Genomic DNA, 27,639 nt, shown 5'->3' with positions numbered 1-27,639 from the left:
AGGTTATATGGAGTAATAGGAGGAGATATAGGGAGGTTATATGGAGTAATAGGAGGAGATATAGAGAGGTTATATGGAGTAATAGGAGGAGAAATATGAAAGAAGGGATAAATAGTGTTATCACAAGATATATTGGTGGCTGACATATAGTTGAGAAATGTTGCAGTAAAATATTACAGTCTGTTCCCTATGCGTAGTAATATACACTTGTGAAGAGTTTATGACACTAATTTTACAATACATATATTTATGAGGTCGCTCATATTTGTGAATACGGACGCTACCTTTCTATTCTTCTTTCAATTAGACAACAGAAAATCATGAAGAAAGAATGAAGTGAGGATGATGAACATATGCTCTGCACAATACCTGGGGATGGAGAGGCTGCTGATGTGGAGTGGTAGGCAATGTTTTAGAAGTAATGAACCCATACTAGCAGAGTCTCTAATTGGCCTATAAACAAACACAGGTGAATGTCTCTGCATTGCTCCCTAACCTGAAACCACTACATTAACTAATTATCTCCTATCTTTGATGATAAAATGTTAAAATAATTGAGTTGTAAAAGCAGATTACTTCAGCAAACCTGAAGGTTAATAGACAGACTCCTCACCCACGCAGGCCTCTATCACTTTACCTCCTTCTAACCTCCTCCTCCATCCTATACAATATGCCATAATAGACAACTTATTGATCAATCAGAGATGAGTGAGTGTCTGGTTATAGGGGATGGAGCTAGAAACTTTGAGTGGGAGGAGGAGCTGACTTATTCCTCTGTTATCACAGGACATATAAACCCACAGAGGGATCACAAGGCAAAGCAGATCCTGAGCAGACAGCAGCGAGAGAGAAAGAAGTGTTGGAGCATCTTCACCTGTCTGCACAGTCCCTTCCTTCCATCACACAGTGAGTAGAAGCATTTTATGTCTGACTAGAGATCCACTCAATGGCATTCATAGCCTCCTCAATAGATGTCTTATTTTCTGTTTGAGTTTAGTCGTTTTAAGGTAGAAAAAATACCCAGGTCCATCAAGTTAAATCTTGTATCATATTGTTCTGTAGAGCAATGCTATGTTATGTTCCTACTATCTTCTTGAGGCTGTAATGTCATTGACATCCAGGTTTTACAACATTCTTTGAGCCCAGAGGATATAATTTTTTTTTTTATAACCAACATCTTAGATTACAAATTTACGGCATATTACTAGAGCAATTTATGCTGGTGATCATCTTACCTATAAGTTGGAAGTTTAACGTTGATATTCCAATTTGTGACTATAGATGTTGTGTTCCACATACTTCCTACACCATTGTGATTGAGCAATGTAGGATGACGGGTGCATGGCAGGTCAATAAATCACTTATTTGTAAATGTAGGTTTTCTGTGTAAATCCCCTCTTTGACAAGGGATTAAGATTTTAAGAACTTATTGGAAAGACCCAATCTATGGTCTGTAAGAAGTCACTACAATGAATGGCTTAGTTGTCGCAGATATTTTGTAAGCAGTGATGGCATGTTCATGGTGAATTTAGACAGTTCTTAGCATGGCCAAAATAATTTTGGATATTATTGGTTTCCATTCTGTTTAACAGTTCTAATAATGTACCCCACACCCAAAGATACAATGGGCAAATATCTTTCCTTATGGGACAACATAGGTAACTTGGATTCATTGTTGCAATATTTTTTTTGCCAAACTGAGGTTGAAAGGGTGTGAGGAGCACTATTGTACACATCATAGAGAAAGATTACTTGGAATAACTGAAGGAGATATAGGGAGGTTATATGGAGTAATAGGGGAGATATAGGGAGGTTATATGGAGTAATAGGAGGAGATATAGGGGAGGTTATATGGAGTAATAAGAGGAGATATAGGGAGGTTATATGGAGTAATAGGAGGAGATATAGGGAGGTTATATGGAGTAATAGGAGGAGATATAGGGAGGTTATATGGGGTAATAGGAGGAGATATAGGGGTTATATGGAGTAATAGGAGGAGATATAGGGAGGTTATATGGAGTAATAGGAGGAGATATAGGGAGGTTATATGGAGTAATAGGAGGAGATATAGGGGGGTTATATGGAGTAATAGGAGGAGATATAAGGAGGCTATATGAAGTAATAGGAGGAGATATAGGGAAGTTATATGGAGTAATAGGAGGAGATATAGGGAGGTTATATGGAGTAATAGGAGGAGATATAGGGAGGTTATATGGAGTAATAGGAGGAGATATAGGGAGGTTATATGGAGTAATAGGAGGAGGTATAGTGAGGTTATATGGAGTAATAGGAGGAGATATAGGGGGCTATATGGAGTAATAGGAGGAGATATAGGGAGGTTATATGGAGTAATAGGAGGAGATATAAGGAGGCTATATGAAGTAATAGGAGGAGATATAGGGGAGGTTATATGGAGTAATAGGAGGAGATATATGGAGGTTATATGGAGTAATAGGAGGAGATATAGGGAGGTTATATGGAGTAATAGGAGGAGGTATAGGGAGGTTATATGGAGTAATAGGAGGAGATATAGGGAGGTTATATGGAGTAATAGGAGGAGATATAGGGAGGTTATATGGAGTAATAGGAGGAGATATAGGGAGGTTATATGGAGTAATAGGAGGAGGTATAGGGGAGGTTATATGGAGTAATAGGAGGAGATATAGGGAGGTTATATGGAGTAATAGGAGGAGATATAGGGAGGTTATATGGAGTAATAGGAGGAGGTATAGGGAGGTTATATGGAGTAATAGGAGGAGATATAGGGAGGTTATATGGAGTAATAGGAGGAGATATAGGGAGGTTACATGTAGTAATAGGAGGAGATATAGGGAGGTTATATGGAGTAATAGGAGGAGATATAGGGAGGTTATATGGAGTAATAGGAGGAGATATAGGGAGGTTATATGGAGTAATAGGAGGAGATATAGTGAGGTTATATGGAGTAATAGGAGGAGATATAGGGAGGTTATATGGAGTAATAGGAGGAGATATAGTGAGGTTATATGGAGTAATAGGAGGAGATATAGGGAGGTTACATGTAGTAATAGGAGGAGATATAGGGAGGTTATATGGAGTAATAGGAGGAGATATAGGGAGGTTATATGGAGTAATAGGAGGAGATATAGGGAGGTTATATGGAGTAATAGGAGGAGATATAGGGAGGTTATATGGAGTAATAGGAGGAGATATAGGGAGGTTATATGGAGTAATAGGAGGAGATATAGGGAGGTTATATGGAGTAATAGGAGGAGATATAGGGAGGTTATATGGAGTAATAGGAGGAGATATAGGGAGGTTACATGTAGTAATAGGAGGAGATATAGGGAGGTTATATGGAGTAATAGGAGGAGATATAGGGAGGTTATATGGAGTAATAGGAGGAGATATAGTGAGGTTATATGGAGTAATAGGAGGAGATATAGGGAGGTTACATGTAGTAATAGGAGGAGATATAGGGAGGTTATATGGAGTAATAGGAGGAGATATAGGGAGGTTATATGGAGTAATAGGAGGAGATATAGGGAGGTCATATGGAGTAATTGGGGAGATATAGGGAGGTTATATGGAGTAATTGGAGGTGATATAAGGAGGTTATATGGAGTAATAGGAGGAGATATAGGGGAGGTTATATGGAGTAATAGGAGGAGATATAGGGAGGTTATATGGAGTAATAGGAGGAGATATAGTAGAGGTTATATGGAGTAATAGGAGGATATATCGGATGAGTATTTTTTTTACAGAATAATAGGTAGACATTTAAGAATAGTAGATCACACTGGGGCAAGGGCATAGCTAGGATAGGGCTACCCAGGGGGGCACATGATGGGTTCTGGCACTTTTCTTTAGTCATTTGGTACTTGCTAAGTAATGACATTTCCATTTAAATAAACTTGATGATTTTAGTAGATCATAACAATGATTTAAGTGCTTGATATTGAATGCTAATAAAATGATTTTCCCACTGGAATTCTTTGTTAGAAACTATATAGTGATTTTATCTCAGCATAATAAGTTTTAATTAGATTTACTAAATAGAACTTTTATTGGAGTAATATCTCTAATATTGACACATAATTATCATTCAGCTTTTAAGAAGTACATTGAGCATCATATAAATTAACAAGAGCAGTGGAGAACAGCCCAATGGAGACTTATCTATTAGCTGTCAGAACATAAATCTCTTCACCTGATTGGATACTGTGAATGAGCCCTCAATTCATTTGTACATAGAACTGGAGAAAAAAAATGGGTTATTCTGCCCTGACATGGAGGAAAAATGAAGGATGCCAATCCAATTTTACGTGGTTTTATTTGTCAGTGCATTTTGAAGTATAAAACTTCTCCATCAGGACAAACTATGAACTGATTGTGCTTTGTCCTGTTGAAGAAATTTTATATTTTGAAACGAGTTGATGAATAAAACCACCTGAAATTAAATTTGCCTCCTTCATTTTTTCACCGAGTCCTTTAACACAAGGTACCACCGAGGAGACCTCTTTTGCAATTGAAATAAAAAAAAAAATTAATGTAAAATTAATGAAATGAAAGATATACTACAGTATGATTTTTACATGGGCTAACAAGTACATTTCCTTCTTTCAAGGTAAAACAATTTTTTAGGGGTACAAATTATAAAATTATGAAATATTGTTGCTTGCTGAACAGAAAAAACTATTAGTCTCAGTTATAAACTTAGTAAACAAAAAATGAAATAGAAATTTAGCAGAATTTTCAGACATCTTGAATTATCAGTCACCAATATAAAGGAATTTTATTTGGTAGTTAAACATTAGAATGTTACTATAACTTTATAAAAGTTAGGTGAAGCAGAAGTCCAGCGTGGGTGATATCCATAAAAAATAACTTTTATTCCATTTTCATTAAAAGCACATAAGTCCAGAATCCATCTTTATATCCAGAGACACAAAAACGGGTGATTCATACCAGTGACAGTCACAGGCTTAAGTGCATTTAAAACCATACGTGTTTCAACGGTCGTGCCGCCTTAGTCATTGTGTATCACAGTGACTGAGGCGGCACGATTTTAAATGCACTTTAAGCCTGTGACTGTCGCTGATAGGACTCACTCGTTTTTGTGTCTCTGGATATAAAGATGGAATAAATTGGAAAAATGGAATAAAAGTTATTTTTTATGGATATCACCCACACTGGACTTCTGTTTTACCTTCATACTACTTGCAGCACTGCATGATCGTCGCGGTGGGACTGAGAGGAGGTGAGCTGATCTTTATTGCTTTTTCTTTTTTTATAAAAGTTTTGTTTTATGGTTTCCTAACTAGTTATAACATCACAGAGGTTTTATTAGAAACCAATGCATCATTCTGAGAGTAAGCAATCCTCAACTGAGCAAAACATTGTTATAATCAACAATAATTTCTGAACTCCTTAAAAGAATCTTCTGTATCGATATTTTGAGGATTTCTTGTCAGTGCCTAGAAATTTGGATGATGTGGATTGATGACTTGTCAAGGTCCATTATCTCTTTCCCAAAGTCTCATTTGTGCCCCCTGATTTTACTGTTTTCCTTTTTTTTTGGCTTCTGAATACTCATACGTCTTCGTAAGTTGAACATATAGATTATCTAATTTCCTATGGTTGATATCAGTCGGTCACTTAATATGTCTTAATCAACCAGATATAGGAATGTCTTGGTCAACCAGATAAGGGAAATAAGACTCTTGATTGTGCATTACCCTTTCTTGTGCCATACTTTGCATAGACATAGCATTGGGGACCTCAAGTTGTGCATGTAAAACAGTATATGACCAGCTTTTTAAGTAACTTCTTCCTGTGTTCTTGTTCCTCTAGATGGTAACCTCTATTAAGCTGTGGCCAATGATGGTAGCTATTGCAGTGTGTGTCTTAATATGTCTAGGGACAATAGTAGAGGGATATCCACCAAAACCAGAATCTCCAGGAGAAGATGCTTCCCCAGAGGAAATAAATAAATATCTGACCGCTTTGAGGCATTATATCAACCTGGTGACAAGGCAAAGGTGCGTGATATCATCATAAACAAAAAAATGGTTGTTACTTTTGGATCTTACCTTAGAAGACTTGTATGTCTACTTGACTTAAACACTTAAAGGGTTGGTCTGCTTTAGAGTATCACTTTTGATTAGACAGTCAGCAACTATTTACTTTTTTTGCACAACACCACTAAAGATAAAGCATTAACACAGTTCTCACTGTGTTTTTTTCTCCATCTTCTCATCGGAGAGAATCACACTCTGATCAAACACTGGTCAGAGTGTGATCAGAGTGTTATTTGCATAATTGACCCGATTCTCTCAGATGAGAGACTATACAGTTGATTGCACCTGCCCTATAGGGCAGTTTGTCAGTGGCCAACTAAAGTCAAGTAATAGTTAGATTCAGGGCCTTGATAGGCCTAAGGTTTGGGAAAGTACAATGTTCTGTCTGTCTTGATAGCAACAAAGACAGGAACTTGTATACTTGGAGAGATGTTAGTGAATCATGAGAAGGCAATGGAGAAATACAATAGACTGCACAGGTGGTAGCAGCTAATATCTTGCCACTAGTGTTGAGCGATACCGTCCGATACTTGAAAGTATCGGTATCGGAAAGTATCGGCCGATACCGGCAAAGTATCGGATCTAATCCGATACCGATACCCGATACCAATACAAGTCAATGGGACACCAAGTATCGGACGGTATTCATGATGGTTCCCAGGGTCTGAAGGAGAGGAAACTCTCCTTCAGGCCCTGGGAACCATATTAATGTGTAAAATAAAGAATTAAAATAAAAAATATTGCTATACTCACCTCTCCGATGCAGCCTGCACCTTACCGAGGGAACCGGCAGCGTTGTTTGCTTAAAATTCGCGCTTTAACTTCCTTACGTGAAGTCCCGGCTTGTGATTGGTTGCGCGCCGCCCATGTGGCCGCGACGCGACCAATCACAGCAAGCCGTGACGTAATTTCAGGTCCTTCAGGATTTTAAAATTACGTTCCGGCTTTGTGATTGGTCGCGTCGCGGTCACATGGGCGACGCGACCAATCACAAGCCGTGACGTCACGGGAGGCTGGACACGCGCGCATTTTAAAATGCGCGTGTGTCCTGCCTCCCGTGACGTCACGGCTTGTGATTGGTCGCGTCGCCCATGTGACCGCGGCGCGACCAATCACAAGCCAGAACGTAATTTTAAAATCCTGAAGGACCTAAAATTACGTCACGGCTTGCTGTGAATGGTCGCGTCGCGGCCACATGGGCGACGCGACCAATCACAAGCCGGGACGTCACGGGAGGCAGGACACGCGCGCATTTTAAAATGCGCGCGTGTCCAGCCTCCCGTGACGTCACGGCTTGTGATTGGTCGCGTCGCCCATGTGACCGCGACGCGACCAATCACAAAGCCGGAACGTAATTTTAAAATCCTGAAGGACCTGAAATTACGTCATGGCTTGCTGTGATTGGTCGCGTCGCGGCCACATGGGCGGCGCGCGACCAATCACAAGCCGGGACTTCACGTAAGGAAGTTAAAGCGTGAATTTTAAGCAAACAACGCTGCCGGTTCCCTCGGTAAGGTGCAGGCTGCGTCGGAGAGGTGAGTATAGCAATATTTTTTATTTTAATTCTTTATTTTACACATTAATGTTGTTTCGATACCGATACCCGATACTACAAAAGTATCGGATCTCGGTATCGGAATTCCGATACAGCAAATATCGGCCGATACCCGATACTTGCGGTATCGGAATGCTCAACACTACTTGCCACTGCTTTGACTACTATTTGTTATACCGTGTATGAGTAATGCAATCTTTTTTTTTTAAAAGGACATAGTCATATGTATCGTAAATTCTAGTTATAATAGCAGGTTATAACAGAACATGTAAATAGTATAGGAAAGTAAGGTGATATAGGTGACAGTAGAAAACAATTGGAAACAGAGACTTGGGCTTCAGTCCACTTTCCACTCCATATTCTCACCATTATTTCATAGTACAACAAATCCTAATGCATACTATGTTTTGAGCAGATATGGGAAGAGGGACAGTCCTGCTGACAGTCTGATTTCTGAGCTACTTTATGGAGACAATGGAAACCACAACAGCCGATCACGGTGAGTAAATAAAGCAAATACAAACACATGATAAATCAGTGGCACTCAATATGGTAAACTACATGAATCTTGTTGTATTCCAATCTCCACTTGACCTGCACTGTAAAACTACAAGGCTGCCCAGTATATACAGTATATAAAGGACAGCATGGACAATCATTCATCTCAATGGACTGCTTTTAAAAGGATTCTGTCAGCAGGTTTTTGCTTTGCAATCCAAGAGCAGCATAATATAGGGCAAGATAGTCTGATTCCAATGATATATCTGCTTGACGTATTTTTTATAGAATCCTTTTTTAACTGTTGTAGGTATAGAGATGGTCAGAATGCTAAGCCCTGTATAACCTCACCCAAACCCCTGATTGGCAGATTGCGGTGTATGCTACACATTGTCGTCTGCAAGCTGCCAATCAGTGGTGGGGGCGAGGTTACACAGATCAGCCTGACTATCAATGATAATCTCCTGCCTAGTAAGTGACACATCGCTCTCAGCTGAGCAGTGTTTTTTCCAACCTGGATTACTTTTTATAGCATCAGAGGAGAGCAGTGCTGGGCTAAATGCTACTTCTCCTTTTCAGTGATCAGTGGATGTTTCAGCATACTGACCCCCATCATTCAAGACTATTGACATGTCTCTATGACTTGTCAAAAGTTTTCTTCAAGTGCAATTAAACTTTAAAGGGGCTGTCCATAATTAGAAAAACATGGCTGTTTTAGTCAAATGCAACACATTGGTGAATTTTGCTTGGTGTTGCAGTTTGGCTCCACCAAAGTAAATATCACCGAACTGGAATACCATATGCAACATGTGGACAGATTTTTGTAACAAAGATGCCACATTTTCCTAATCCTGGACAAAGATTGTGCAAAGATCTCAAACATGTGGCCTTAGACCATGTAAAACCACCATGACAGCCCTCAGGTTGGATATCACTGTATTATTTTATTTGATCACCCTTAGTCCTAGTAATGAGCACCAAGGAGTGAGCAACAAGTGAAAGAACATCACCTATATCTATCACACTTATGGGCTTCGTCTTCCTATCATTAAGAATGTCAGAATGCAAAAAAGTACAGAGTTGGGGGTCAACAATAATCTACAATGTAACAAGAAATTTCTAAGAATATTAATAGACTTGAGTTTGTATTTCAGAAAATATCTAAAGCTTTCTTTTCTATATCCTTAGGTATGAGGACTCCTCTTATAACTGGTGACCCTTGGACTTTTCCCTCTCCCATTCCCTTTTCCCGGGTGATTGCTTCCCACTTTCCCTTCTTTTTAACGTATCAATTATTTTTATGCCATATTGCATTTTGACTGGTTCCTGTATCTCATCTCTCCGCCCAGCGGGGAGAGTGCAGAGCGGACGGTGCCACCCTTCAGTGGTGTCAAGAACACGCATGTGTGCGTGTTGTGTGTGTACACCATCCTACCAGAGCTGCCTCTCCCATGATATGCAGTCTGTGATGTTTGACAGAGAATTCCACTGTTTCCAGAAATAAAAGCAAGTTTAATGGAAATAAGACTGTGTTATCAATGTGTGATTGTCCATTTTTGGGCTATGGGCCCTCAGACACTGGGCTAATGCCTGAATACACATTTTGCATGCCTGAGCAAAGAAAGACATTAGATAACATCATTCTTTCCATTGCTTTTAGATGCGATACCTAAAATATGACTCTTATAACCTATAATTATGCCCTAATAAGGTCCAAGTACTCCATGATGGTAATTAAAAGAAAATTACTTCATAAAAAGTCTAAAATCTTGACATGAGGACATGCAAGAATGTGAGAGGTGGGAACTCCAAAGCTATAGACACATGTCGCAGAAGATTAGCTGCATAGTGGTATGCAAGGGATCAATACAGTGAAGATCAGCAGATCAGCTCAAACAGGGCTTTTCCTGTTCTTTATTATCAGTGTGCAAAATAAATGTAAAACCTTTACATCCAGGCACAAAACACAATTTAACACATGATTAGCTTAGCAATAACTAGACATTAGCTTCCCTGACTACACAGGTGGCCTACTACCAACAACCAGAATAAAAGGTCTTGTGTTACGTCACACCAATTGCACCAACTGGAGAGCAGAAGTCCTCCATAACAGGGTCACTTAAACGGATGTCTTCTTTTCCTTCAGCCAGTTTTTCTCCACTTAGTCCTCAATCAGACGTCCTTTTTTTCACATACGAGAAAAACTGACAAAGTTTCATAAGTGATTTTGGTCAGAGTTGCATCTGAGTTTTAGCAGAGTATGGTCTGTGTTTGGTCAGAGTTTCATCCGTTTTTCTTGTACATGTAAAAAGGGTCTCTATTCTTTGCCTGTCTGTCAGACGGATGTCATCTGAGGGCGGTCTGATTTTTTCAGACTCAAAGATTTGCATTGCCAATTTTGATGCAACACTCGGATCAAAATCAGACCAGGTCTAAAACGATTTTGGATGGACCACTCGGTCCACGGAAAATCACAGACACGTGAATGACTAGTCACTAGTCTATTATAGGTTCGGGTGCTATCCGTGAAAGACACGGACAGTACTCGTATGCAAAAAACGGACGCCTAAATGAGGCCTAAGAAGCACATGTAGCGCCCCCACTGCCGCAGGGCCGAGGGGTACCCGGTACCGGGCCTCTGAGTCTCTGCTCTGGGGTTGTCACGGTGGCTAGGCCCGGTCCGTGACCCTGCCGAGGGGCGTACGGTGATAGATATGACGGATGGTAGTGGTAGTGAGGCTGTAGTGGTGCGGTGCAGTAAATAACGAGGACACCAGGTTGCAGTCTCTTTACCTCTTTACTGAAGATCTCTGGGTCCTCAGTCCAGAATCTGGATAACCAGGCTGCGCAAGTCCAGCCGGTCCAATGGCACCTCCAGAGTTCTCTTAGCAGGTGGAAATCTGTGCCTTCCTTCTAGCGCTATGTGTTGCGGTCCTTCCCTGCTGTGCTTACGGAAAGTCCCCACAACTGTTGTGTCTGTTTCTTAAGTTCCCTCACAACTCGATTAGATGATGTTCTGCTAATCCTCCGTCCCTCCCTGATGTTACGGTTGGGACGGCACCCGTTTGACGGGTAGGCTCGGAGCTCTTCCGGGACCCTAGAGTCGCCCCTCTCCACAAGTTGCCCCCCAAGACTGCATAGGTGATTTAAGTGAGACAGCCCGCCTTAGACTGACTGTCCTGCCGCTGTTTGGAGTATCGCTTGAAGCTGGATGTTGTAATACTCCCTCGGCGTTCCGGCCACCGGTAGTGCGCCTCAACAGGGTGTTGCCTCGGTCTTACGGCACGACCCCTACTGGTATTCTCCTTATTGCTTGATCTCGTTTCTCACTCAGCACAATCTATCTCGCTTCTCGTCCTTCCTTGGGCACTGCCGCTATCCTGAGCAGGCACGGTCCCGTTACGTTCGCTCAAGTTGCCAAGCCTCTGTCAGGATCCCACCCCTGACAGAGATCCTACTGTATCTTCCCCCACAACACCCTCTGCCACAAGGTGTTGCTTGGTTCCAACCCAGTCAGCTTTCTGATCTAACTTCCTGCCTGACCCCCAGTTTACCCACTATGGTGGGGAGTGGCCTGGTGAATAGAACCCTTAGCTCCCCCCGGAGGCCCGACTGTGAAATGTATTGGTGTCTGTGATACCTGATCAGATGAACTCCTTCAGTGCCATCAGACGTACCATAGCTCCCCTTAGTGGCGGAGCCACAGTACTGCAACGACCAGGACTCTGGGGCGCTGCACTCCCCCCTGGTTAAACACAGTACTCCGGGACTGAGAAGAAAAACAACAATACAAGTTAGCAAAAAGACATACAGTTTTGTTGAGTGTGATAACAATAAGCATATTTAAACAGAGCTTCCCTTTATGGGAGGTGAGGACACTTGAACGTTACAAACATGGTTAAATATCATAGCAACATGCTATAACTAACTTTCTTTTACCCAACCGGGTATTCTACTAAGTGCAAAATTGTTGAACAATAATTTAACATCGCCTTTAACCCCTTCACCCCCGGAGCTTTTTCCGTTTTTCCGTTTTCGTTTTTCGCTCCCCTCCTTCCCAGAGCCATAACTTTTTTATTTTTCTGTCAATTTGGCCATGTGAGGGCTTATTTTTTGCGGGACGAGTTGTACTTTTGAACGACATCATTGGTTTTACCATGTCGTGTACTAGAAAACGGGAAAAAAATTCCAAGTGCAGTGAAATTGCAAAAAAAGTGCAATCCCACACTTGTTTTTTGCTTGCCTATTTTGCTAGGTTCACTAAATGCTAAAACTGACCTGCCATTATGATTCTCCAGGTCAGTACGAGTTCATAGACACCTAACATGACTAGGTTCTTTTTTACCTAAGTGGTGAAAAAAAATTCCAAACTTTGCAAAAAAATAAATAAATAAAATTGCGCCATTTTCCGATACCCGTAGCGTCTCCATTTTTCGTGATCTGGGGTCGGGTGAGGGCTTATTTTTTGCGTGCCGAGCTGGCATTTTTAATGATAGCATTTTGGTGCAGATACGTTCTTTTGATCGCCCGTTATTGCATTTTAATGCAATGTCGTGGCGACCAAAAAAACGTAAATCTGGCGTTTCGATTTTTTTTTTCATTACGCCGTTTAGCGATCAGGTTAATGCTTTTTTTTTATTGATAGATCGGGCGATTCTGAACGCGGCGATACCAAATATGTGTAGGTTGGGTTTTTTTTTTATTGATTTATTTTGATTGGGGCGAAAGGGGGGTGATTTAAACTTTTATATTTTTTTTATTTTTTTCACATTTTTTTTTACTTTTTTTTTTTACTTTTACCATGCTTCTATAGCCTCCATGGGAGGCTAGAAGCAGGCACAGCCCGATCGGCTCTGCTACATAACAGCGATCATCAGATCGCTGTTATGTAGCTAAAATGCAGGTGTGCTGTGAGCGCCGACCACAGGGGGGCGCTCACAGCCACCGGCGATCAGTAACCATAGAGGTCTCCAGGACCTCTATGGTTACCTTCCTGACTCATCGCCGACCCCCGATCATGTGACGGGGGTCGGCGATGCGCTCATATCCGGCCGCACGGCCGGATGCGGTAGTTAAATGCCGCTGTCTGAGTTTGACAGCGGCATTTAACTAGTTAATAGCGGCGGGTGATCGCGATTTCACCCGCCGCTATTGCGCGCACATGTCAGCTGTAAAAAACAGCTGACAAGTCGCGACTTTGATGTGCGCTCACCGCCGGAGCGCACATCAAAGCGGGGGTCCCGACATGTGACGTACTATTCCGTCACATGTCGGGAAGGGGTTAAGGATGTACACTCTGAATCCGCTAAAGACCTTCTTATAATCACATTATAAGGCAATTTAACTTTTACATTCTCTTTCTTTAAATCTGCAGGACCGCCTGTCCTAACGGCACCAGACCTACTGCCTCTCCTTTCTCACAGGACCGCTCCTTTCAGCCCGAGCCTTCTGTCTTTTCAACTACTATACACAGTATAGAACATAACATTACTTTCAGTTTAAGAGCACTGAGCCATCTCTACATGACTCCTTGGAGGACTCAGGGTTCACCTTCTGTCCTAGCTTTCTATCAACATTATCAAACATTTTCTATAGAACATTAAACCTTCTCCTAGCTTTCACTTTCTTTCAGGGAACATCATCAGCATTTCTTTACAATTAACTAGTTGGATACATATAACTTTCTCACATAAACATTATCATCACGTTCTCTTTATCGAAACATTATTGCTATCTCTCAGTCTTAAAGCAATACTATTCTCTAAGTGCAACACATGAACGTCCCCTTTAAGAGGGGACCAAGTCTCTATGAGGTAGCATGTCTTCTCAAGCTACCAGTCCGTACTCAGCAAAGGTTCCAGTGTGGTATCTTCACAAAGAGTCCTTTTTGAAGTAAAACCAGTAGGAAGCACCTTTAATAAGGTGCAAACTATTTACAAAAAGTTTGTATCATGCACTGTTCATGATTGCGGCAGTTCTGGAACTTTGTGCAACAACTCAGAAAAATAAACAAAACAATAGGGATCCCGGGTCAACAAAGGGATCCCCTTAAGAGTTAACCCTGGACGGGTCTAGCAGCAAAAATCAGGAAACAAACAAACAGTTAAGGAACTATTTACATGTACTGCAGTTTCTTACTCATCTTTCGGTAGCCCCCACCGAGGCTTCACCTGGCAGGTGGCCCTCTGCAAGCCAGGCAGATCGGACTCCAAGCTCACTCCCGCGGCCAGGTGCACCCCGTGGGTTCGGGTTTCCTGCACGACCAGGTCATGCGCTGCGATGAGTGTCTGCGTGGGCCGATGGATAATGCTGGCAGCAGCAGCGGCGGCATCAGCGGCTTCAGCGGCGAGCTCCTCCCCCTCGGTGCAGGATACTGCCAGAACGGCAGTGCAGCGCTGCATATCCCGGGCCCACCAGCCACTCCCCTTTAGGTGCCGGCGGTATGTGACCACGTCCCCCGGCTTCAGGGAGAACTTGGCGCCGTCTCCACACAGGCAGGGCTCCACTTCTTCCCGGGTGATGCGGACCCTCAGGCCTGTCCCGATCTCCTGCACGAAGCCCTTCCCCGTCTGGGGCAGGTACACAACCACAACGCCCCACTTCGGCAGGGAGCCCTCCAGCAGTTCTCCTCGCGCCTCCCGCTCCACTTCTCGCTGGAACGCTGCGATCAGGTGGTTTCGATATTCCCCCCAGGGGAAGGGCCCGAGGTCATGCCCCCCCGGTGCATTGGTGCCAGACGGCGGGGACATCGGGGCGCCACTGGTCGCAGCAGTGGCCGGGTCATGTGTAGAGGTGAGGTGGCCTCCCCGGGAGTCGCGGCATTGGGTCCCTTCACTCACGGTAGCTCTTCCGGTGCCGCTCTCCTCTCCTGCGGAAGGCGTACGAACCGGAGACCATTCAGGCACGGGGTGCCCCATCGGCAGCTCCCAAGGATCCAAATCCTCCAGCGGGGGCATATCAGAATAATCCGCTGGTGACGGGGGTCGATGCGGGGCCATTCTTTTCTGCAGGCCTGTCCTGGTCTCCAGTCCCACCTCATCTGAATCATAGTTTCGTTTCTTCGGTCTCCGCCCGCCATAGAAGATCAAGAGGCGGATCTCTCCTGTCAACGGGCCCGCCCTTAAGATGCAACAATATTTAGACTGGGCGGCCATTGTTTTTCGCGCTCTTCAGCTTGTCTACGCCTACTCCACGCCCCTCTTCTTCTCCTACGCTCTCCTCAGCGCTGTAATGGCGGCGGATTTTGGCGGTAAATGGTGCAGCACAGTCTTTGCAATAAAGTACAGTCCAAGCACAATAAATCACAGTTCCAAGGCACACATGACCTGATTCTTCAGGCTTAAGTAGATCCTGTTCGTGACGCCAAGTTGTAGCGCCCCCACTGCCGCAGGGCCGAGGGGTACCCGGTACCGGGCCTCTGAGTCTCTGCTCTGGGGTTGTCACGGTGGCTAGGCCCGGTCCGTGACCCTGCCGAGGGGCGTACGGTGATAGATATGACGGATGGTAGTGGTAGTGAGGCTGTAGTGGTGCGGTGCAGTAAATAACGAGGACACCAGGTTGCAGTCTCTTTACTGAAGATCTCTGGGTCCTCAGTCCAGAATCTGGATAACCAGGCTGCGCAAGTCCGGCCGGTCCAATGGCACCTCCAGAGTTCTCTTAGCAGGTGGAAATCTGTGCCTTCCTTCTAGCGCTATGTGTTGCGGTCCTTCCCTGCTGTGCTTACGGAAAGTCCCCACAACTGTTGTGTCTGTTTCTTAAGTTCCCTCACAACTCGATTAGATGATGTTCTGCTAATCCTCCGTCCCTCCCTGATGTTACGGTTTGGACGGCACCCGTTTGACGGGTAGGCTCGGAGCTCTTCCGGGACCCTAGAGTCGCCCCTCTCCACAAGTTGCCCCCCAAGACTGCATAGGTGATTTAAGTGAGACAGCCCGCCTTAGACTGACTGTCCTGCCGCTGTTTGGAGTATCGCTTGAAGCTGGATGTTGTAATACTCCCTCGGCGTTCCGGCCACCGGTAGTGCGCCTCAGCAGGGTGTTGCCTCGGTCTTACGGCACGACCCCTACTGGTATTCTCCTTATTGCTTGATCTCGTTTCTCACTCAGCACAATCTATCTCGCTTCTCGTCCTTCCTTGGGCACCGCCGCTATCCTGAGCAGGCACGGTCCCGTTACGTTCGCTCAAGTTGCCAAGCCTCTGTCAGGATCCCACCCCTGACAGAGACCCTACTGTATCTTCCCCCACAACACCCTCTGCCACAAGGTGTTGCTTGGTTCCAACCCAGTCAGCTTTCTGATCTAACTTCCTGCCTGACCCCCAGTTTACCCACTATGGTGGGGAGTGGCCTAGTGAATAGAACCCTTAGCTCCCCCCGGAGGCCCGACTGTGAAATGTATTGGTGTCTGTGATACCTGATCAGATGAACTCCTTCAGTGCCATCAGACGTACCATAGCTCCCCTTAGTGGCGGAGCCACAGTACTGCAACGACCAGGACTCTGGGGCGCCGCACACACACCTCACTCATTTGGATCTACCAATTACTAGGTTTACAACCTCTGGACTGACTGAGGGGTACAGAGAAAACCAGGCCAGAAAGGGAAGAAAAATGACAGGCCCACTACCAAACCTACGGTACATATCATTCCATAAAAAATCAAGGCACCAAAACAAGATTTACCAAAGCCCTTAGCAATTTTTACTTTGCTAGGGATATTCACCCCTCCTGACATATCACTGCGATTTTTGACGGACCATGTGTATACACTATCACAGTTACGAGGGCTACCCATGAAAACCACGGATAGCACTCGTACGGAAAAATCGGATGTCTGTATAAGCGCTAATAATCATGATACTGTTAGGGGGATGGCAAGACAGCAGGTACCTACATGCTGGAACTAGAGAGGCTGCATTCACTGTTCCTGGGGGAAGCATTAGTAAGGCGGACATTCCCTTGCTGCCTGAGGGAAGTGCTAGTGAGGGGTACCTTCCTGCTGACCGAGGGGGGGGTGGAGAAAGAGGAAAAAGAAGCGTGCGCAGCAGAGCAATTTGGTGTGAACTGAGGGCAGCGCGCAGTCAGGTGAGCGGTACGCTCCACTCCCCGTCCTGACACAGAGTACCGGCGCTGCGACAGGCCGTGCTGCAGCAGACCAGAACGACAGGGCTGCGTGGAGAGAAGTAGAGGGCCCAGCAGCAATCAAGAGATAGGGACCGCTGCAGAGTGTACAGAGCCAAGGGTGCGCAGCAGCAGCTAGGAAGAGAAGTTCTCCATCCCGGGAACATCAGCATCACACAGGCCTGCGTCCATACAGCAGCTCCGCCGCCAGCAGCGGGGACCAGAGAGGGACGTGCACAGTGTGTCCGGTGGCTAATCAGAAGAAAGGCGTTGCACGCTAAGTGTCCGTGAGTACTGCACACATGCCACATAAGAGGGACCGCATATAAGACTGACACTTGCGCCCTGACTTTGATATTTGCCCAGATACTTGCAACCTGACTTCACCTGGAATATAGTTGCAGAGCCACGTTGGGCTCATACAGTATTGTGGCTCGTACCCTTGTTAGCCACTGCAGCATATGGATTAGGCCCAGTGGAAGATACCGGAGACCAACCACTGCAGCCAAAAGACGGGGCATTGATGCCCACAGGACTTTTCTGGAAAAGACACCGCGCCAGCCGTTGCCGGCGCCATTGAGCTCTTAGCAGGAGTTACAGTTGGCGGAACTCCTGACAAAGTGTTTCACAAGAACTGCCGTTATCTGAACCGTCGTTCTTCTACTTACAATATCCTTTGCCATCTAAACTGTTGAATCCCCTGTTTAACCCTTTACCTCTCTGCGTGGAGTATTCCCCTGTTAATAAACTTGTTAACCCTTGCTCTGCCTCCTGTCCGTAACTGCATCCCGCAACCTGCTTTCAATACCATGAAAAACATTTATCATTACCTATGCACATGAATGGATTATTGAACAAACTTGCATTATTCTAATTTATTTAATATCTATGAGACTGATGGAAAAACTGAGCGCTGCACTTGTCCCTCTGCCTGTTAATTACCCATAAGCTGTTGTATAGAGGAGCATTAGTTCTAAAGACCACCATACACATTAGATTAAAGTTAAATGAACAGATACATTACAGATGGTGGGCTCGCCCTGCCAAAATGTAATAAGCAGTCCCAGTTCTCCCCCAAGAGATGATGTTGGGAGAATGAAGGATTGGGCGTGATAAATTTCAGTACCTGATGTCTTTTCTCTTAGGGAGATAAGGCACCATACTTCCAGAACCAATTGTGGATGTGTATGTGTATGAGGGGAGTTGGTAGAAATAACTGTCAGTTGAACAAGATTTTGTCTACCAGTAAGGCCTCTTTCACACTTCCGTCTTTTGTCTCACGTCGAAATCCGCCAATTTTTGAAAATGCAGGATCCTGCATTTTCCCATAGACTTGGCAGATTGTGACGGATGGCCATCCGTTTCATCCGTCGTGCACTGGATCCGTTGGAAAATAGCGGTCTGTCGCGGAGAGAAAACGTTCAGAGGAACGTTTTTTCTGCACGTCAGAAAATCGGTCAACGACGGGTCCTGCGCTGTCCGTCGTCGGCTATAATGGAAGCCTATGGATGCAGGATCCGTCGCTGACTGTCACACACAGGAATCCAGCGACGTATCACCTTTTTTCCCTCTGAGCATGCCCGGAAGGATTTTCAAGTCTGGAAAAAGTCTCTCTCTCTCTCTCTCCATTTATACCTGAAAATTCAGCCCGGGATTCATAACACTGGATGTGTTGCACACGCTTTCAACTATTTTTTGCAACGTCCGTCGATAAGTAGGTTCACTGCACTCTGACGCAGGACGACCGATGGAAATGTGAAAGTAGCCTTATCTATGGAGTACAGGCATCTTAAAACGTTTAGAGCTAGTCCCCACCTCCTAGAAGTTACTGAGCTCCACATACAGTGATACAAAGTGTGCATTACCTATAAAAGGGAGATATCAACACAGTGCAAATATAATCAGGTAGCTGACAGTTCTGCTATATCTTAAAGGTGCATATAGTACAACTTTAGGGCACTACATAATTTACCCACTTTAAAAACGTGTAGCGCCCCCACTGCCGCAGGGCCGAGGGGTACCCGGTACCGGGCCTCTGAGTCTCTGCTCTGGGGTTGTCACGGTGGCTAGGCCCGGTCCGTGACCCTGCTGAGGGGCGCACAATGAAAGGTGGTGGTATGGGATGATAACGTTATGGTGCGGTGTAGTGCCGGTCGCAGTAAATAACGAGGACACCAGGTTGCAGTCTCTTTACCTCTTTACTGAAGGCTTCTGGGTCCTCAGTCCGGAATACGGTCAACAGGGCTGCGCAAGTCCGGCCGGTCCGATGGCACCTCCAGAGTTCCCTTCGCAGGTGGAAATCTGTGCCTACCTGCTAGCGCTTGTGTGTTGTGGTCCTTCCCTGCTGTGCTTAAGGGATAGTACAGCACAACTGTTGTGTCTGTTTCTCGTGTTCCCTCACAACTCGATTCTGATGTTCTTCTACGTCCCCCTGATCTTACGGTTAGGACGCACCCGTATGACGGGGAGGCTCGGAGGTTCTTCCTGGGCTCTATCGTCACCCCTCTCCTGTTGTTACCCCCCTGTGTCTTCCTGGGTCTGTGTGAGACAGCCCACCTGTGACTGACTGTCCTGCCGTAGGTTCGAAGTTTGGCTTGGAGCTCTATACTTCCTCGGCGTTCCGGCCACCGGTTATGCGCCTCAATAGGATGTTGCCTCAATCTTACAGCACGACTCCTACTGGTATTCTCCTAGTTGCGTTGATCTCGTTTCTCACTCAGCACAATAAATCTCGCTTCTTGTCCTTTCTTGGGGTACCGCCGCTATATCGTGCAGGCGCGGTCCCGTAACGTTCTCTCTGGTTGCTAGGCCTCTGTCAGGATCCCACCCCTGACAGGGACCCCTCCGAATCTTCCCCTACAACACCCTCTGCCACAAGGTGTTGCCTGGTTCCAACCCAGTCAGCTTTCTGTTCTAACTTCCTGTCTAACCCCCAGTTTTACCAGATTGTGAGGAGTGGCCTAATACATAGTACCCTTAGCTCCCCCTGGTGGCCAGACTGTAAAGTGTATTGGTGTCTGTGATACCTGGTCAGGTGAACTCCTTCAGTGCCATCAGACGTACCATTGCCCCCCTTAGCGGCGGAGCATCAGTACTGCCACGACCAGGACTCTGGGGCGCTGCACTCCCCCCCGGTTAAATCCAGTACTCCTGGACTGGGAAGAAAACAACAATACATGTCAGCAAAAAGACATACAATTTTGAAATGCAATAACAATAAGCAAATTTGAACAGAGCTTCCCTTTATGGGAGGTGAGGACACTTGAACGTTACAAACATAGTTAAATACTTTAAATAACGTACTATAAATAACTTTTCTTACCCAACCGGGTATTCTACTAAGTGCAAATTTTTGAAAAAATAATTTAACATTGCCTTTAAGGATGTACACGCTAAATCCACTAAAGACCATCTTATAAAACACTATAAGGCTAATCAACTTTTCCTTCATTTTCCATCCTTACATCTGCAGGACCGCCTGTCTATCTGCCCCAGGCCTACTGCCTCTCGTTCTGTTGCAGGACCGCCCCTTTCCACCCGGACCTACTGCCTTTCTGCTACTATACACAGTATAAAATGTATCATCCATCTCTCAGTTCGGATTACTGAGCCATCTCTGTATGGCTCCTAAGAGGACTCACCACTAACCCCTACGGGTTCACTTCCTGTCCTCGTTCTTCTATCAACATCATTAAACATTTCTTACAATCAACTAGTTAGCTACATTTAACTTTCACATATCAGCATTATTACTTTTTCTTTTAGAGAATCATCATTCTCTAAGTAGTATCAATGAACATCCCCTTTAAGAGGGAACCAAGTCTCTATGAGGTAGTGCAACTTCTCAAGCTGCAAGTCTGTTCGCAATAAGGACTCCGGTAATGTTTTCAAGATCAGTATCTTCACAAAGAGTCCTTTCTTTATGTAAAACCAGTAGAGAGCACCTTTAAGAAGGTGCAAACTATGTACAAAAAGTTTGTAATCATGCACTGTTCATGATTCAGCAGTTCTTTCAATGATGAATAAACAGGAAACAAAAACAAAAAGCAGAAGAAGGGATCCCGGGTAAACAAAGGGATCCCTTTAAGAGTTACCCTAATCGGGTTTAAAGCAGCAAAAAGCAGGGAAACAAGCAGTTAACTATTTACATATCCATGGCATCGAGGTTTACTCTCGCTCTGGCGGCCGTAGCTCCGCATAGACCTCGCTCGGCAAGGTGATCGGCGAGATCGGGGCCTTTAAGAAGTGCTCCATACCCGTGGCCCGATCCCAGGGTGTAAGGCGCCGGAGTCTATAGGTCCCAGGGAGAGGGGGTACCGCGACGGGGCCTATCAGCAAGTCTGCTGCTGGCGAGGCAGGGTCGTTCTTCATACCTGCTTCAGATGCGGTCCCTCCGGTACCGATCTGCTTCGTCTCCGTTGGGGTCTGGAACGCTAGTTGCAGGGCCTTGCGCTGCGGCGTTGTCATCTCCGTTTGCAGCACCTCACTTTCCGGCAGAGCCTTGCTTTCTGGCTTCGGAGCACTGGAACTTCTTTCTTGCTCCGGACCAGACGAGGCTGCCGACAGACGTCTGGTGAGGCTCCCGATGAAGGTCTTCTTCCACCCGGCCTCAGTGCTCAGCTGCGTCCGCAGGAGTTGGTCGCTGAGCTCATCCACTCCGGCCGGCAGGAAGTCAGTATCAGCGGTGGAGGCCTGGTCACGGTGTCCCTTCGGGTAGCTGGGGGAGTCCTCTGCTCCGACCCCACGCTCCGGTTCCGGGCAGCTCGCCATGGCGTCCTCCACGTGGTTCGCTTCTTCTTCCTCGTCCTTTTCCCGCTCTCTCCTTCGTGGGCGGTTTCGCTTTCATTGTCTCCGCCCCCCATTGAGGATCAGTAGGCGGATCTCGGCCGCTGACGGACACGTCCTCAAGGAGCAGAAATATTTAGACTGGGCGGCCATTGTCTTTCGCGCTCTTCAGCTTGTCTACGCCCACTCCACGCCCCTCTTCTTCTCCTGCGCTTTCCTTAGCGCTGTAATGGCGACGGTTTTGGCGGGAACTTCTGGTGGCAAGTGGCAATACACAGTCTTTGCAATAAGTCACAGTTCAAGTATAATAAATCACAGTTCCAAGGCACACATGACCTGATTCTTCAGGCTTAAGTAGATCCTGTTCGTGACGCCAAGTTTGCAGCGCCCCCACTGTCGCAGGGCCGAGGGGTACCCGGTACCGGGCCTCTGAGTCTCTGCTCTGGGGTTGTCACGGTGGCTAGACCCGGTCCGTGACCCTGCTGAGGTGCACCCAATGAAAGGGGTGGATAAATGATGATAATGTGATGTGATGAAATGCCGGTCGCAGTAAATAACGAGGACACCAGGTTGCAGTCTCTTTACCTCTTTACTGAAGGCTTCTGGGTCCTCAGTCCGGAATACGGTCAACAGGGCTGCGCAAGTCCGGCCAGTCCGATGGCACCTCCAGAGTTCCCTTCGCAGGTGGAAATCTGTGCCTACCTGCTAGCGCTTGTGTGTTGTGGTCCTTCCCTGCTGTGCTTACGGGATAGTACCCCACAACTGTTGTGTCTGTTTCTCGTGTTCCCTCACAACTCGATTCTGATGTTCTTCTACGTCCCCCTGATCTTACGGTTAGGACGCACCCGTATCACGGGGAGGCTCGGAGGTTCTTCCTGGGCTCTATCGTCACCCCTCTCCTGTTGTTACCCCCCTGTGTCTTCCTGGGTCTGTGTGAGACAGCCCACCTGTGACTGACTGTCCTGCCGTAGTTTCGAAGTTTGGCTTGGAGCTCTATACTTCCTCGGCGTTCCGGCCACCGGTTATGCGCCTCAATAGGATGTTGCCTCAATCTTACAACACGACTCCTACTGGTATTCTCCTAGTTGTGTTGATCTCGTTTCTCACTCAGCACAATAAATCTCGCTTCTTGTCCTTTCTTGGGGTACCGCCGCTATATCGTGCAGGCGCGGTCCCGTAACGTTCTCTCTGGTTGCTAGGCCTCTGTCAGGATCCCACCCCTGACAGGGACCCCTCCGAATCTTCCCCTACAACACCCTCTGCCACAAGGTGTTGCCTGGTTCCAACCCAGTCAGCTTTCTGTTCTAACTTCCTGTCTAACCCCCAGTTTTACCAGATTGTGAGGAGTGGCCTAATACATAGTACCCTTAGCTCCCCCTGGTGGCCAGACTGTAAAGTGTATTGGTGTCTGTGATACCTGGTCAGGTGAACTCCTTCAGTGCCATCAGACGTACCATTGCCCCCCTTAGCGGCGGAGCATCAGTACTGTTACGACCAGGACTCTGGGGCGCTGCACATGCATGAGCCCATGCATCTGGAACGCCTTAGGGTGAGTTTCCACCCTAAATCCTGATGCAATCCTGAACGTGGAGACATACCCTAAGGGTGTGTGTCCACGTTCAGGATTGCTTCAGGATTTGGTCAGGATTTTTCATCAGTATTTGTAAGCCAAAACCAGGAGTGGGTGATAAATGCAAAAGTGGAGCATATGTTTCTATTATACTTTTCCTCTAATTGTTCCATTCCTGGTTTTGGCTTACAAATACTGATGTAAAATCCTGACCAAATCCTGATGCAATCCTGAACGTGGACACATACCCTAAGGGTATGTTTCCACGGTCAGGAAACGCTGCTTTTTTGACGCTGCGCAGAGCTGCAGCGTCAAAAAAGCAGCGTCCAGATGTTCCAGCATAGTGGAGGGGATTTTATGAAATCCCGTCTCCACTATGCGTGGAAACCCGCACGCGGCGACCCTGCGACTCCGGACATGCTGCGCGTCTTTTCAGATCGCAGCATGTCCGTACACCTTGCGGGGACGCAGCGTCCCCGCAAGGCATATCACAGGGCCCTATGGGAGCGAGCGATCGTCCCGGATGTGAAGAGTTAACACATCCGGCATGATCGCGTCCCAGAAAGGGGGCGGGGCATAGCGCCGAGCGGCTTCGCCGCTGCGGCGATCCCGCCGGCCATCCTGAACGTGGAGACATAGCCTAAGGGTATGTGTCCACGTTCAGGATTGCTTCAGGATTTGGTCAGGATTTTATGCAGGTAAAATCCTGACCAAATCTGCACCTGAGGTCACTGGCAGGTCACCTGTGTTGTCCTTGAGTTTTTTTCTCCAATGTAAGGACATGCTGCGTTCTGAAAATATGCGCCACATGTGAGTTTTCTCGGGTGTGCCGCATGCATCTTTTACTGCATAGTGGAGACAGGATTTCATGAAATCCCCTCCACTATGCTGTAACATCTGGACGCTGCGTTTTTTATGCATGCTGCTCAATGCTGCGTCAAAAACGCAGCGTTTCCTGAACGTGGACACATACCATAAGAGAAAGACACATAAAATGCAAGCAATTAAAGTCCATGAGTCTCAGGATAAGTGCTGTATCCTGGAACAAATATCACATCATATAAAAGTCTTTGGAGACACATCCAAATGTTGCATAAAATGAGAGAAATGAAGAACATGGCGACAGTTGTATCAGCTTCTCACAGCTTCTTGCAGAAATTTCCTGAGCAAAACTGGACATTTTCTGCAAGAAATCAGCATGCGTGTTTTTTGCGCGTTTTTACCGCGTTTTCGGTGCGTTTTTGGTATTTTTTTTGTGGATTTTTCCGGAGGTTCCCAATGCAATAATATAGTGGGAAATCCCCAAAAAATCCACAAAATTAATGAACATACTGCGTTTTTTACCGCGATGCGGTTTTTTAGAGGAAAAAAACGCATCATGTGCACAAAAATTGCGGAATACATTCTAAATGATGGGATGCATAATGTATGCATTTTTTTCGCAGTTTTATAGCGAAAAAACACGAAAAAAATCGCGAAAAATCTGCAACGTGTGCACACAGCCTAAAGCAGTAACTCTGTCAATCTAGGTAGCTTGCTTGGTCACTCTCTCTAAACTTCTCAGTGAGTCACTTGTGACACCTGATGGGACTCATTCTCAAGGGATTTATCCCGGGGTCACACAAGCGTGTTTTACGGACGTATGAGAGGTGCAGAAAATACGCATTGCACACGGTACAATGATTCTCTATGGCCCAGCTCCTATCTGACATATTTTACGTATCCGTATTTTACGGTCTTGTACGGCCATAGACAATCGCAGCATGCTGCATTTGTCAGCGTATTGCGCAAATAAATCGCCAATGAAAGTCTATGGGTGCGAGGAAAATACGGATTACACGCGGACCAACAGTGTGACTTGTGTAAAATACGCAAGAGTACAGCAGGTGATAGGAAATGTGTCAAGCCCTCAATTAGGAAGCTCAGACATGCTTATTAGCTGAAAAAGCCAGACAGACATCCCGGAAGTCTGCCGCACGCCTCCATGGAGTCACAAGCAGCATGGCATCCATTATTAATGTTGATATGCTCCTCATCCTGGTTCAAAAAAGGCCTGAAATATGGGACCAGCGGGATCCCAACTATTCTAACCGGGCCAGGAAAGAGGCAGCTTGGAGGACCATCTGTGGGATCCTATTCCCAGATTTTGAGCAACGACCACGTGCGGTGCAGACACAACTTTGTAAGTACACTCATGTTTCGACATTAATTAACCTACAAAAATGCTTTACCTACATGATTTCATGCAAATTATTTTTTTGTTCAGTGTGTTTTTTTTTTTTGTATTTTTGAGCAAAAAAAATGATGGTGGACATGAGAAAGGGGTTACGTACAGAGATAGAGATGTTGCTTACGGTAATATTTTTTTGAACACCAGACTGGTACAGAGGGGAGTGGACCCTGTCCTTGTGGGGTTAGACTTTATTGTGTATCCTTTGTTTTAATATTTTTTTTATCCATTTTTTAGTTACGAACTTCATTTAAAAAGTCATTTTAGTATCCACGTTAAAATATGATCAATCAATGACAACTTTTGTAAGCAATGTGCAGAATGACCTTATAGAATATTTGATTCTATGTCATTGCAGTGGAAGATGTTACGAGATGATGGCGCAGCATCAGGGACCAATATCGGAGGGAAAGGCAGCAGCGGGCCAGGAGTGGGTCAGCAGCTCCTTCAAAAAAAGAGAAAGTACATCTCCTTTTTGGATCCCAGTATGGATCTAAGACCATAAGTAAAAAACTCACAACACAATACACATATGTTAGCAATTGTATAAACTCTTAATTAGAGGTATTAATTTTCATAATTTCATAACAGAACACAGTCCAACCTCACTGAGAAGGAGACCGGGTCAGACTCGGAGGTTGTTATTGATCCGGTTGGTGTAGAAGAAGAGGTGGCAGGCCCATCTTTGGTCTCTTCTAGCTCCATACTTCCTGGACCATCTCATTCAGCATCCCAAGATCCAGCACCAACTGGCCAAGATGCAGCACCACCACCCACAGCAGCACCAGATCCTGTAAGCCAGGAAGATCATGGACACAGCAGCAGCCCTACTGTCCCACTGGTGTCCTCCCCACAGGCTGCTGGCGCTTTACACAGAGGCCGCAGAAGGAGAGAGCTGCAAGAGAGTAGGAGGAATGTGGACGCTGGGGTCCTTAATTATTTGGCCAGGGCAGCCCATGATGATGGTGAGGAGGCCTTTGCTCGCAGCCTGGCCCGGTACCTCTGTCCCCTTCCCCGTGAGGTGAGGCTACGTGTGAGAGGGTGTATTCAAATCCTGATTGATTTATGCCGCAGAAGGAGAGAGCTGCAAGAGAATAGGAGGAATGTGGACGCTGGGGTCCTTAATTATTTGGCCAGGGCAGCCCATGATGATGGTGAGGAGGAGTTTGCTCACAGCCTGGCCCGATACCTCCGTCCCCTTCCCTGTGAGATGAGGCTACGTGTGAGAGGGTGTATTCAAATCCTGATTGGTTTATGCACCTTCCCAAATGAGCCCTATGAGGTGTTAGAATTTGTTGAGAGAATGCAGCTGTCACCACATAACCTCATGCGCCTTCCACGAACTCAACAGGTGCATGGTCAATCAGGATTTGAAGCACCATGTGTGCCTACACCTCAAACCCTTTCCACCCAGACAAAGTGCTGGATTCTGGTCCAAACCTGGGTTTGAACGACTTGGCCATATTGAGGGTGGGTATGTGTCAGGACTCTGAACATTTTTTATTACCTTTTTGTGCATTACTGCCCTTTTTCAAGATGGCGTCTTTGGTCTCATGTGCACTGTGTCTTCATGCTATAAAACTCCACCCCAGCCTTCAGTCTGTGCTAGAGTATTCTGCCTTGCATCCAGCTTCTGACCTCTGGTGACTCCCTGGCTATATACCTGCTCCTGTGAACCTGTGGGGTTATCCTGCTACTCTGCTCTGAGTTCCTGCTGCATATACCAGTTCCAGTAATCCTCCTTCATCTGCTGCTCGTGTTTGCTTCCATCTGCATTTGCTGGACATGTAAGCTGTTTCTGCTCTGCATGAACCTGAGACTATTAC

General features: G+C 45.8%; 1 protein-coding gene across 1 annotated transcript; it reads left to right on the top strand.

Moving 5' to 3' along the window:
- Positions 1-788: 788 nt before the first annotated feature.
- On the top strand, positions 789-9,474 carry PYY (peptide YY). Its single transcript, XM_077257718.1, has 4 exons — positions 789-906; positions 5,833-6,020; positions 8,030-8,113; positions 9,301-9,474. The coding sequence occupies exons 2-4, from the start codon at positions 5,833-5,835 to the stop codon at positions 9,326-9,328; spliced, it is 300 nt and encodes a 99-aa protein (XP_077113833.1). The 5' UTR covers positions 789-906; the 3' UTR covers positions 9,329-9,474.
- The last annotated feature ends 18,165 nt before the right edge of the window (positions 9,475-27,639 follow it).

Source organism: Ranitomeya variabilis, chromosome 4 (assembly GCF_051348905.1).
Source record: "Ranitomeya variabilis isolate aRanVar5 chromosome 4, aRanVar5.hap1, whole genome shotgun sequence".
NCBI classification, from domain to species: domain Eukaryota; kingdom Metazoa; phylum Chordata; class Amphibia; order Anura; family Dendrobatidae; genus Ranitomeya; species Ranitomeya variabilis.
This window is presented reverse-complemented; position numbering and strand designations above follow the sequence as displayed.